General features: G+C 70.1%; 3 protein-coding genes across 3 annotated transcripts in view; 1 reads left to right on the top strand and 2 right to left on the bottom strand.

The window, feature by feature from the left end:
• On the bottom strand, window positions 1-1,442 carry H696_04373 (hypothetical protein). The gene is made up of 3 exons (XM_009498250.1): window positions 662-1,442; window positions 445-518; window positions 1-336 (listed from the first exon to the last, which is right to left on the bottom strand). The coding sequence occupies exons 1-3, from the start codon at window positions 1,307-1,309 to the stop codon at window positions 42-44; spliced, it is 1,017 nt and encodes a 338-aa protein (XP_009496525.1). The 5' UTR covers window positions 1,310-1,442; the 3' UTR covers window positions 1-41.
• Window positions 1,443-3,653: 2,211 nt separating this feature from the next.
• Window positions 3,654-7,571, top strand: H696_04372 (dolichyl-diphosphooligosaccharide-protein glycosyltransferase). The gene is made up of 7 exons (XM_009498249.1): window positions 3,654-3,964; window positions 4,312-4,553; window positions 4,681-5,168; window positions 5,339-5,497; window positions 5,751-6,379; window positions 6,559-6,817; window positions 7,021-7,571. Exons 1-7 carry the CDS (start codon window positions 3,687-3,689, stop codon window positions 7,348-7,350), a joined length of 2,385 nt encoding a protein of 794 aa, XP_009496524.1. The 5' UTR covers window positions 3,654-3,686; the 3' UTR covers window positions 7,351-7,571.
• A 158-nt stretch (window positions 7,572-7,729) lies between these two features.
• H696_04371 (hypothetical protein) overlaps window positions 7,730-11,602 on the bottom strand; it is a gene marked incomplete at both ends in the record, with an annotated part of 9,483 nt that continues 5,610 nt past the window's right edge. Inside the window, one exon of the mRNA XM_009498248.1 lies at window positions 7,730-11,581. Coding sequence (XP_009496523.1) covers window positions 7,730-11,581 — 3,852 coding nt within the window. The remainder of the gene's footprint in view (window positions 11,582-11,602) is intronic.

Raw genomic sequence — 11,602 nt, 5'->3', positions numbered from 1 at the left:
GGGGAAACAGGGAATAACACGGCAAGCAGCGTGCATTGCCTCTAGCAGCAACTGGAGTCCTTGGAGGCCGGGTCGGTTTTCCCGGTGTCGGAGCGGTCCTTGGCGGCGGCGCCACGATCCTCGCCGACAACCTCATTGTCGGATCCGAGGATGGTCAGGCCCATCCTCGAACGGGACAGAGTGCCGGGGTCCCCCTCGGCGCCGAAGCCGGCCTGCGCCCGCTGGAGGGCATTCTTATCGGTGAAGGCGCTCTCCGGCAGGTTGGCTACCACGGTGTAGATCAGGTACTCGATGGCGAGGTCCACATTGGAGCCGGTCTTGGCGGAGGTCTCGAACCTGCCGAGACCAATGGGCGAGGGGGGGGGGAGGTGGGGAAAGGGAGCAAAGGTGTCAGAAGAGAGGGGGGGAAGGGGCAGCGACGGAGGAGCGGGGGAGAGGGCGGACCATCCGATGAAGCCGTGCTCCTCGACGGTCCTCTCAATCATCTCCACCGTGACGCCACGGGGAACCAGGTCGGACTTCGGCCGGAGAGGCGGCGCGGGGGCGAGGGACAGGGACAAATGGCATCAGTAGCGAAGGGGACGCACACCGGGGCGGCTCGGGGAAGGGCGGGCGAAGGGCGGGCGAAGGGCGGGCGAAGGGCGGGCGAAGGGCGGGATACCTTGTTCGCCAGCAGGACACACGGCACATCGCCATAGCGCTTGAGGAGATCCTGCTTCCAGCGGGTGGCGTCGTTGAAGGAGTCCGGCCGGTTGATGTCGAAGACGATGATGGCCGCGTGCGCGCCGCGGTAGTATACCGGCGTCATGGCGCCATAGCGCTCCTGGCCGGCAATGTCCCAAAGGTTGACGATCAGGTTGATGGGGCCGGCCTCGAAGCGCTCGCGGATGCCACGCTCGTACACGCAAGCGGGGATCGGGTCGCGCGGGGCGGCCGCCACAATGGCGTTGGGAGCGGCAACCGGGGCGGCCGCTGCGTCCGCCGCTGCCGCCGCATCGCCACCCGCGGCAGTCGACGTCCGCGGCGGGGAGATCATGTTGCCGGTCGGGGAGTTGCCCGGGGAGTCGGCCGCGCCGGGGCTCGGCGACGCGGTGGCCTCATCGGCGCTGTCGGAATCCGCCGGCTCCTTCAGCTGGGGCAGGGTCACATGCTTGGAGAAGAAATCCACACCGATCGTGAAGCGGTAGGTGCTGTCGAAGCGCCGGTTGACATAGCGCTGGATGATGGACGACTTACCGGTACCGGACTTGCCGATGACCAGAATCTTCAGCGCGATGTTGGTGTTGAGATCGGCGTTTGCCTGGGACATGGCTGCGAGCGAGCGAGGGTGGACGAGAGGCGAGGGCGGGCGAGAGGCGAGGGCGGGCGAGAGGCGAGGGCGGGAGGTGGCCGGCGCTGGGGGGGAGGGAGGCGAGGTGGAGGGGGACGGAGACGGGGAGGGGGGGGGAACGGGTGGGAAGCGAGGAGATCGAGGTGGAGGAGGGGAGGGGGACAAAGGGCGGAGGTGCGTCGCGGGGTGTCGGGACGCCTCAGGGTATCGGTCTGCAAGGGGCGCCAGAAAAGGCCCGGCACTATGGCCAATGCCGCCTGGGGATGTGCGTGTGTATATGTGTGCATGTACGTGTGTTTACACTTCGCCCGCGGCCTGCCGGTCGGCCCTTCTCTTCCCGTTCTCCGGGGGGCGGGGGAGGGAGGGGGGTTGCTGGGATCATCAACCCGCCGGAGAGGGGGCGGGGGGCGAGGCACGGCATGCGTCGGGGCGGGGGGGCGGGGGGGCGGGGGGGCGGGGGGGCACACCCACGCCCCGACCAGCGGCCGTGTCGGAAGGCGGGGGGCGGGGGGGGGGGGGCCAACAAGGTACGGTCACACGAACCGCTCGGCCCCAAAGGGCGAGTGCGCCGGCATGACCCCCGGGGCAAGGGAGAGGGCGCGGGGGGCGGGGGGGGGGGGCGGGGGACTACGGCTGGGGAGGGAACACGCCGTGACGGGCCATCCTTCTGTGGACAACTGAGGAGATAGCTCCCAGGGGGAGGGGGGGGGGGGGGGCGATCAGCGCCCCATTCGCATGCAACCGCACCCCGGGGTGAGTCAGCCAAATAACAGCCGCCCCCGGGCAGCCGGGGGGAAGGAACGGGCAGCGCCCTCCAACGGTCGGCCCGCGCCCGAACTCGCACTCTCCCCCGTCCCCGCCGGGCGGTCGTCGGGCTCCCATTCCCCCCCCCCTCCCCGGGGTAGGCGGACCAGGACGCTCATCCACTCCCGGCTCCCCTTGCGCGCCCCGGAGGGCGGTGCGTCAGCGCAGGCAGGCGGCGCGCACCCACGCCGACCCGACGAACAAACTGCAGGGGCATCCCGATCGCGTCCAAGGCCGACGCGCTGAGCACGGCTCCCTGCCGCCGCCGCCGCCCGGACCCGGCCACGGCCACGCACGGCCACACAGACACACACACACACACACACACGCAGGGAATTGGGACCACCACACTTGGGCGCATTTTAGAACAGCCGCCCCAAGGCCGGGGAATGCCAGCTGGCGGGGCCCGCGGTCGTGGGCCCGCGCCGGCCGGCGCATCCTCCCGCGCCATCACCGGTCTGTGCGGGAGGGGCCGTGTGCGCACACGTCTCGGGCCGCCCCCCACCGCGGGACAGAGGCGGGGAGGGGGGTCGGGGGTACGGGCACGCCTGGGGCCCGCCCCCGGGCCACCAACAAACACCTGGCGGTGATTTCGGGTCATGGGGCAGGGCGTCGGTCGTGGCACTCCGCGCGCGGCCAGACACACGCATGCAGGCGCACACACACACACACACACGCCCAGGCTCGGGGCTCGGGGCTCGGGGCCAGGGGGGTGGTGGACGACTCTGGCCCAGGGCGCCTGAGCCAACGTCCTGGTGCGGTCCGCGTTCAGGTCCAGCCGCACCAGGGAGCCCCCTCGCGCCCCCCCCCCCCCCCGGGGGGAGCCCGAGTCGTACCAGCGGCGGCCCGGCGCCGGGACATTCGCCGGTAGATAGGCACCCCGGGCCGCGGTCATCCCGGCGTGATGTGGTCGGCCCGGTGCTCGTGTGATCTCGGCTCCCCCATCGCGTGACCGGTCAATCGGGCCGCCCGACCGTGTGCCAACGAAGCCCCGATGGCAGGCCGGTGATGCGAGGGGGCGGGCCACACAAAAATGGGTCCCTCCCGCCCTGCCCCCCGCCCCCCGGCTAGCGGGCGCCGGCTCCCCCTCCCCCCCGCCCACGTCCTGCGCAGCTCCCGCTCGACGCCGCCGGAGCGCAGGATGATGCCCCCGGCGCCGATGGGTGTCAAGATGCCGCCGCCCGGAGACGGCAGAGCCGGAAACCCGATGCATTGGGGGGGGGGGGGAGGGCCGAAGGGGGCTTGCGGGGGGGCCATTTCTCGCGCGGACCTCCGAGCGCGGCCGGGATCTCTCGGCCCGCCTGGCCCGGCCTCCCGGCGAGGCGTGGCAATGCCGCGGCTCTTGGGCTACCCCGGCACGGCTTCCGGCCACAGTACCGCCCAGCCGCCCCAGTTTCACAGCACCTCCCCCCCTCTCCCGACCCAGCCCACACCTTTCCTCCACGCTTGCATCCCTCCTCCCTCCGCTCGCCTGGCGCCGGACGCTCTCCCCTCTCCCGGCACAGGGGCCTCCTCCCTGCTCTCCTCCCCCCCTGCCCCTCCATTTCGCCCGATGAGCACGAGCACCATGGAGCAGAAGCCGGCCGCCGCGGCTGCCACCCTTCCCGATGAGGCGTCAGCCGCCCTGCAGCGCCAAAAGGAGCAGGCCCAGCGCTCGCGGCTGTTTGTCATGCGCCTGGTTATCCTGGGTCTCATCTGGCTGGTGGCCTTCGGGTCACGGCTCTTCTCGGTCGTGCGCTTCGAGTCCATCATCCACGAGTTTGACCCGTGGTTCAACTACCGCGCCACGCGCATGCTGGTCAACAGTTCGCTCGATGACTTCCTCAACTGGTGCGTCTGCCCTCTCGGGCCCGGTCCAGGCTCCTGCCCCTGCTCGTGCGTGTGCCTCTGCTCTTGCTCGAGCCTGACCCTCCGCTGGCCTGCCTTGCCACTTGTTCTCCGCGCGCGCGCGCGCGCGCGCCCCCCCCCCCCCCCCCCCCCCCCCCCTGACAAAGAAGATGCCCGGGGGGACGGGGGGGAACATGCCCCCGCCGCACGACATCCAAACACCCAACCCCCAGCCCCCGCTCATGCCACCCCCCCCACACACACACAACGGGGGGGGGGCGGCGATCGGAACAATCGGACGGGACACGGCCCTGCGGGGCCCCCGGCCCCCCCCCCCCCCCCGGCCACAGGTTCGACCACCTCGCCTGGTATCCCCTGGGTCGAGCGGTCGGCGGCACGGTCTACCCCGGGCTGATGCTGGTTTCGGCGTCCATCTACCGCGTGCTCCAGGCTGTCAACATCCCGATGGACATCCGCCACATTTGCGTCTTCCTGGCGCCGGTCTTCTCCGGCGCCACGGCCGTGTCCACCTACCTCTTCACTCGCGAGCTGAAGGACGAGCGCGCCGGCCTCTTCGCGGCGGCCTTCATCGGTGCGCCGGGCCTCCTCCCCCTCCGTCGCCCCCGCCGGGCCCCTTTTTTTTTCTCCCTCCCTTTCTGCCTTTCGCCGCCCCTGCCCCCCCCCCACGGCCAGTCTGACACTCGGCCCCTGGCTCGCAGCCCTTGCCCCGGGGTACTCCTCGCGCTCGGTGGCCGGGTCCTATGACAACGAGGCGGTGGCCATCTTCGCCCTGCAGTTGACCTTCTTCCTGTGGCTGCGGGCCCAGCGCACCGGGTCCACCCTGTGGAGCCTGGCCTGCGTGGCCTCCTATTGGTTCATGGTGGCCAGCTGGGGCGGCTACGTGTTCATCACCAACCTCATCCCGCTGCATGTCCTGGCCATGGTCCTGCTGGGGCGCTTCAACAGCCGCCTGCACACGGCCTACTCCATCTTCTATGTGTTTGGCACGCTGGCCTCCATGACCGTGCCCTTCGTCAACTTCCAGCCGGTCAAGACCAGCGAGCACATGGCTGCCCTCGGCATGTTTGTTCTCCTGCAGGGGGTCGCCGGACTGTACACCCTGCGCCGACTCATGTCCCCGGCGGCCTTCCGCCGGCTGCTGGTGGCCGGCGGCCTGGCGGCCCTGGTGGCCGGTGCCTCGGCCCTGGTGCGTTGGCCTCCTCTCCTCCATCTCGCTCGCTCTCTCTCTCTCTCTCTCGCTTTCTCTCTCTCTCTCGCTCCCTCTCTCGCACGACAACCAGGCGCTTGGCCCCGGCATCCTCATGCTGCTTTGGCACTTGCCGCTCGCCTACATGCTGACTCTTCTCCGCCTCGCAGTATGTCCTCCGCGATACGGATCTCATCCGTCCCTGGGCCGGGCGCTTCTACTCGCTCTGGGACACGAACTACGCCCGCGTGCACCTGCCCATCGTGGCCTCGGTCAGCGAGCATCAGCCCACCACCTGGACGTCCTTCTTCTTTGACCTCAACCTCATGGTGTGTCGCCTGCCCGGGCTGGCTCCCTCGCTCGCCCTCTCTCCCATACACACACGCACACGCACATGCACACGCACACGCACACGCGCACACACACACACACACACACATGTATATATACTTTCATAGCAGGACGATGTGGCTGTACACCAGCCAGTCTCCTGCCCCGCCCCCCGCCCCCCGCCCCCCGCCCCCCTTGACGCCTGACCCTCCGGCGGCCCCCCTCTCCTCCGATCGCCCGCCATCCATGAAGACCGTCTTCTTCCCGGTCGGCCTGTTCCTCTGCTTCCGGCGCTTCGGCGATGCCCATGTCTTTGCCATCCTCAATGGCCTGACGGCGGTCTACTTCAGCGCGGTCATGGTTCGCCTGGTCTTGACCCTGGCCCCGATTGCGTGTGTCCTGTCCGGCTATGCCGTGTCCCACCTGCTGGACTACTACCTGGGGGGGGTTTTCGGCCCGGCCGACTCCCCGGCCGGGACCGGTCATCCCCCGGCCGTCGGCACGCCGGTCCCGGCCGCGGCCGCGGCTGCCGAGGCGTCGGCCACACCGACGACCGAGCCCACCCCGACCAAGGCAGCCACCATCCCGGCCGCTGCCCCGGCCGCCGGCTCGCCCCCCGGCACTCTGGGCCTGATTGACCGCGTGTCAGTGCTTTTGCCCCTGGTCCTGGTGCTGGTGGTCCTGCACTTGCATTGCATTTTCGTCACCTCCACCTCGTACTCCAACCCGTCGGTCGTCCTGTCGGCCAGTCTCGGCGACAGTCGCATGATCATCGACGACTTCCGCGAGTCCTACTCCTGGCTGCGTCACAACACCCCCCAGGATGCCCGCATCATGAGCTGGTGGGACTACGGGTATCAGATCAGTGGCTTCTCCAATCGGTACGGCCAGCGCCTTCCTTTTCCTTCCCCTCCCCCCCCCCCCCCCCCGCCTGATGTCCACCCGTCAGCCCACTCGGCTGCCGGCATTGTGCGTGGTCTGTGGTGCCCACTGACTTGCCTCTTTCCTTCTTTCCCTCCTCCCCCCGCCGCCGCCGCCGCCGCCGCCGGCCGTCTCAAAGCACCGTGCTCGTGGACAACAACACCTGGAACAATACGCACATCGCCACGGTCGGCAAGGCCTTCGCCATGGACGAGGCGAACGCCTTCGATGTCATGGTGCAGAACGACGTGGATTATGTGCTGGTTGTTTTCGGCGGCCTGCTCGGGTACTCCGGCGATGACATCAACAAGTTCCTTTGGATGGTCCGCATCGCGCAGGGCGTCTACCCGGGCGATGTCACCGAGCGGGCCTTCTTCAACTCGCGCGGCCAGTTCAAGGTGCGCAAATCCCTCTGGCCTGCCTTTGCCCTCCCTCTCGCGCACGCACGCACACACGCACACGGACATTTGGTGGCCCATCCCCGCGACCTTTCCTCTGCTGGCCTCCCTGCGATTGCTTTCCCACCGCCGCGCTTCGATCGTTCTGACGTCGTGCCTCTCCCACCTCGGGCCTTCTCCCCCCGCCCCGCTCCGGCCCACAGGTTGATGAGACCGCCTCGCCCACCATGTACAATTCCCTCATGTTCAAGCTGTCCTACCATCGCTTCTACAGCACCTCTGTGGGGAAGGATCGCGTGCGCATGGTGGCGCCGCATTCCTCCATCTCCCGCGATACGCCCCTCGCCTCGGTGGAGGAGGTGTACACCTCATCCAGCTGGCTGGTGCGCATCTACCGTGTCCGCGAGCCGGATATCTTCGGCCGCACGGTGGATGAGCGTTTCTCAGACTTCCTTCCCGCGCTGAAGCCTCCCCTGGCCCCGGTTGAGTCGGTTCTCCCGCGCTTGGCCCTTTCCGGCGCCGGGGAACGCTGAGCGCCCTTGCCTCGGCGCTTGCCTCGCCGCCTACATGGCCGCGAAGCTCCCGCGCGCCTCTCCACCTCAATTCACAGGCCAGCAGGGGGGGGGAACACTCCTCTCTTTTCCTTTCCCTCGCCCCCTCCCCCTGCCCGCACGGGCAATTGTGCGCGCTCGCGCACGTCCGCAATGAGCCCCCCGGGCCCGCCCTCAATAAGACAAATCCCCAACAGTGTTGACTTCCCACCTGGCCCCTGGCCAGTCAAATGCACGGATCAATGTGCGGAAAGCAGGAAAAGGGAAAGGGCAACACTCAAGCACAAGGGGGGGGGGTGAGGGAGCGCGTAATCTATAGTGCGAGGAAGTGGGATCCGCATGTCTGGCATGTGGCATGCGTCTACCAGCGGAACTGGCCGTTGGGTGGGCCAGACTGCCGCGGAGGGGTATGTGGGGTCGCCGGAGGGGGCGCATGTGAATGGGGCTGTGGCTGCGCCTGCGTCTGCGTCTGCGCCTGCGCCTGCGCCTGCGCCTGCGCCTGCGAGGGGGGCTGACGAAGGTTGAACAGCGGCCGGTGTGGCTGGGAGCCGGGGCCCGGGGGCGCTCCGGCGACGCTGCCATGCCGCGCGGTCGACAGGGCCATCGGAAGTGGCGGCCGACGAACCCCGCCGGAGGCCGGGAGGCTGGTGGTCACGGTCGAGGGCGCCGCGGCAACTGGCACCGGCTGCGTGGCTGGCGCTGGCGGAGGCCCGGAGCCCCGCTCATAGCCGCCAGTCGGCGGTCGCGGCCGGTCACGCTCCGCCGGAGCGAGATCTGCCCCGAGGTATGAATAGGGTGTTGGCTGCACGGGCAACGGCTGGGCGGGGGGCGCGCCGCCGCCGCGTGAGGGCAAATGCCGCCGGATATTCTGAAGGACGCTGGCTGCCGCGGCACCGGGCCGATGAACGGGCTGCCCAGACGGCGGCGCGACATACGGCACGGGAGGGGGCGCTGCCTGGGCAGGACGTGATAGGCCACCAGGGGCGGCCGGGGACACGGCCGGGGGCACGGCCGGGGGCACGGCCGGGGGCACGGCTGCCGCCGCCGCCGCCGCCGCTGCCGCCGCTACCGGTGCAGAGTGCTGTGTCGAGGGGGCACCATAGGCAGGGACGTCGCCCCCGCCGGAGCTCAATCGCCCGACCGGAGCTGGCGCACTGGTACCCGTTCCGCGGAGCCTGTGCCGGCCAAAGGCCGACATCCGCTCGGACGTGGTGAAGTGCCGGACAGCGGTGGGGTTCTGCTGCGGGGGGGGGCCCTGTGGTGGTGAGTGCCACAGCGGCGCCCCGGCGTCCAATGGCTCGGGAACATGATCATCCAGCGAGTCGGTCAGATCCACAAAGGCCAGACCGGCGCCGGCGCGGCCGGCCGCCGGTTGCAGGGCCTTCAAGGTCGGCGGCATGCTGACAACGGCGTCCAGGCCGGCGGCCATGGCCGGGCGCTTGCGCGCCGACAGACTTGCTGGCATGGTTCGCCGCTGGGTCGGGGTGTTCGGCGAGCTTGGGGCCGGGCCGGCCGGCCCAGCCGGCACCGGCACCGACACCGGCACCGGCACCGACACCGGCACCGGCACCGAATTGGCCCCACGCTCGGCCAGCACCAGGGACGGAGGCGCGTTCTGAGACTCAGCAGAGCTGAGGATGGGACCGGCAGCGGGGGCCTCGCTGGCGGCAGGGAAGAAAGCCCGTGACCGGGTTGGGGTGAGGGCACCCCCATGCTCCGAGCCGTCGGAAAGAGATCCCGACCGAGGGCGCTTGAGGATGGAGACATCGACCGACAACTCGGGCCCCTGGCCGGTTGCCGGCAGGGAGCCCGACAGGCGCTGCAGGCCCCCGGGGCCGGCCGCCGCCGACGTGCCACACCAGTCATGCTGCTGCCGGAAGAGCCGGAGCTCGGCCAATTCCAGCTGCAGGTGCTTGATCTCGGCGGCCTGCTCGTCCGATCGCCGGCGGACCTCGGCAAAACGCTGGATTTTCTGGTTGGGATTCGAGTGGCACGAGAGATCCAGCGCCTCCTGGCGCAGAGACCCCACCAGGCGCGTGAGCTCTTGCGATTCGGCGCGCGCTTGGCGCAGGGCCGCCTGGCGCCGGGCAAGACGCTGCTGCTGTCGCTCGGCCATCGCCGCCGCGGCCTTCAGCTGCAACGCGCCCACCACATCCAGGTGCATGGCAAGGTCGTTGGCCGCTCGGCGCCCGGCCGCCAGGAGCTTGGTCCGACTGCCACGCAGCCGGGCCACCTCCTCGCGCAGGCGGACCTCCCGATCCATCAGCCCGGCCAGCAGCTCCTCCACCCGGCCAGTCCGGGCCTCCAGCCGGCCAAGGTGCCCGAGCAGCCTTCGGCCCAGAGCAGCCAGCGACGAGCCGACCATGGCAGCCAACCCGCCGAGGGCCGTCTCCGCGTGAGAGCCCAGGGCACGGAGATCCGTGGCCCGTTGGTTGTGAGCCCGGGCCAGCGCCTGGCCCAGGGCCGCGGTGTGCCGCCGGGCCGAGCCTGCCCGGGTCCGCCGGACGGCCCCGACAACCCCGCTCACCAGGGCCACGCAGGACGCCTGGTCCAGGGCCAGCAGCGCGGCATTTTGCTCCCGCTTCAGGGCGGCCACCGTGGCATCGTGCTCCAGCGTCAGGGCCTGCCGGAAGGAGACCCACTCTTCGACGTGCGAGGCACGGAGTTGCGAAAGAGCGGCCTCATGCTCGGCGGTCAGGCTGGCCCGCAGGGAGGCCAGGGCCTCCTCTTGGTTGGTCTTCAGGCTGGTGGTGGCCGTGGCGCGCTCGGCCTCGAAGGCCGCCCGAAGGGCATCCAGCGCCTGCCCATGGGAGGCCTCGAGCTTGGCAAGGGCTTCCTGGTGCTCGGCGGCCAGGCTGGCCTGCAGGGCGGCCAATTGCTCCAGATGCCCGGCTTGCATGGTGGCCAGCTCCTCGGCATGCGCCTCGTCGAAGGTGGCTTGCAGGGCGGCCAGCGAGCTGTCACGATCGGCCTCGAGGTTTGCCCGCAGGTCGGCCAGCTCCTCGGCATGGGTGGCGGCCAGAGCCTGGGCAGATGCCTGGTGGTCGGCATCCAGCGTGGCCTCGAGCGATGCGAGGGCCTCGGCGTGCGAGGCCTCCAGGCCCGAAAGGGCATCCCGATGCTCGGCCTCAAGGGACTCCCGCAGGGCCGCCAGGGCACCGGCGTGCGTGGTCTCCAGGGCACTTTGGAGCGAGGACAGGGCCTCGTCGTGCTCGGCCCCCAGGGTAGCACGCATGTGAGCCACACTGGCGGCATGCTCGGTCTCAAGGGCGGCCAAGGCAAGGGCATGCTCGGCGCCCAGGGCCTCGCGCAGGGCCGCCATGGCGTCAGCATGCTTGGTCTCCAGCTCGGCCATGTCGGCACGGTGCTGGGCATCGAGGGCCGTCTGGAGCACAACCAGCGCATCATCTCGCTCGGCCTCCAGACTGGACTGCAGAGACAGCAGGGCCTCGGTGTGCTCGGCATGCAGGGTGCTTTCCAGCAGGGAAAGGGCCTCGGCATGGCTGGAAGCCAGGTCGATCAGGGCATTCTGCTGCTGAGCCTCAAGCGACTGGCGCAGGCTGGCCAGCGCGTCCACATGAATGGCCTCCAGGTCGGCCAGGGCGGTGGCGCGCTCGCTCTCCAGCGCATGGCGCAAGGTGCTCAGGGCGTCGGCATGCGCGGCCTCCAGCCGGTCGTGGGCGGCCGCATGCGAGGTACTCTGCTCACTCAAGGCCGCGCGCCGTTCGGCGTCCATGGCATGTCGCATGGCGGCCAGGGCCTCGGCATGGGCAGCCTCGAGAGCGGCCAGGGCCTGGGCATGGGCAGCCTCGAGAGTGTCCTGCTGGGCGCGCAGGGCAGCCTGCCGCTCTTGGAGAGCCTCGGCCAAGGCCACCGCATGCTCATCCTCCAGGGCACTGCGCAGGAGGGCCGTGGCCTCAGCATGCGAGGCCTCAAGCTCCCCAAGGGCATCCTTGTGCCTGGCCTCCAGGGCACTCTGGACAGTGGCCACCTCGGCAGCATGGGTAGCAGCCAGGGCTTCGAGCGAGGATTGGCGCTCGGCTTCCAGGCTGGCACGCAAGGCGGCCAGCGCCTGGGTGTGGGTGGCCGTCAGTGTGTCCATGGCCGCATCATGCTCGGCGGTGAGGGTGTCGCGCAAGGCCGAACGAGCTTCCGCCTGCTGGGCCTCGAGAGAGGCAGTGGCCGCATCGTGCTCAGCCACGAGGGCAGCTCGCTGGGCCGAAAGTGCCTCCGC

This window comes from Fonticula alba (genome assembly GCF_000388065.1).
Source record: "Fonticula alba strain ATCC 38817 unplaced genomic scaffold supercont2.7, whole genome shotgun sequence".
Taxonomy (NCBI): Eukaryota; order Rotosphaerida; family Fonticulaceae; genus Fonticula; species Fonticula alba.
The sequence above is the reverse complement of the archived record's forward strand: the minus strand, read 5'-3'. Positions and strand labels throughout refer to the sequence as shown.

Coding starts and splice junctions, on each gene's coding strand:
- H696_04373 (XM_009498250.1), bottom strand. CDS start 1,309: ATGTCCCAGGCAAACGCCGATCTCAACACCAACATCGCGCTGAAGATT. Junction 519..661: donor GTGTCCTGCTGGCGAACAAG/GTATCCCGCCCT, acceptor CTCCGGCCGAAG/TCCGACCTGGTTCCCCGTGG. Junction 337..444: donor GAGCACGGCTTCATCGGATG/GTCCGCCCTCTC, acceptor TGGTCTCGGCAG/GTTCGAGACCTCCGCCAAGA.
- H696_04372 (XM_009498249.1), top strand. CDS start 3,687: ATGAGCACGAGCACCATGGAGCAGAAGCCGGCCGCCGCGGCTGCCACC. Junction 4,554..4,680: donor CTTCGCGGCGGCCTTCATCG/GTGCGCCGGGCC, acceptor CCTGGCTCGCAG/CCCTTGCCCCGGGGTACTCC. Junction 5,498..5,750: donor TCTTTGACCTCAACCTCATG/GTGTGTCGCCTG, acceptor CCATCCATGAAG/ACCGTCTTCTTCCCGGTCGG.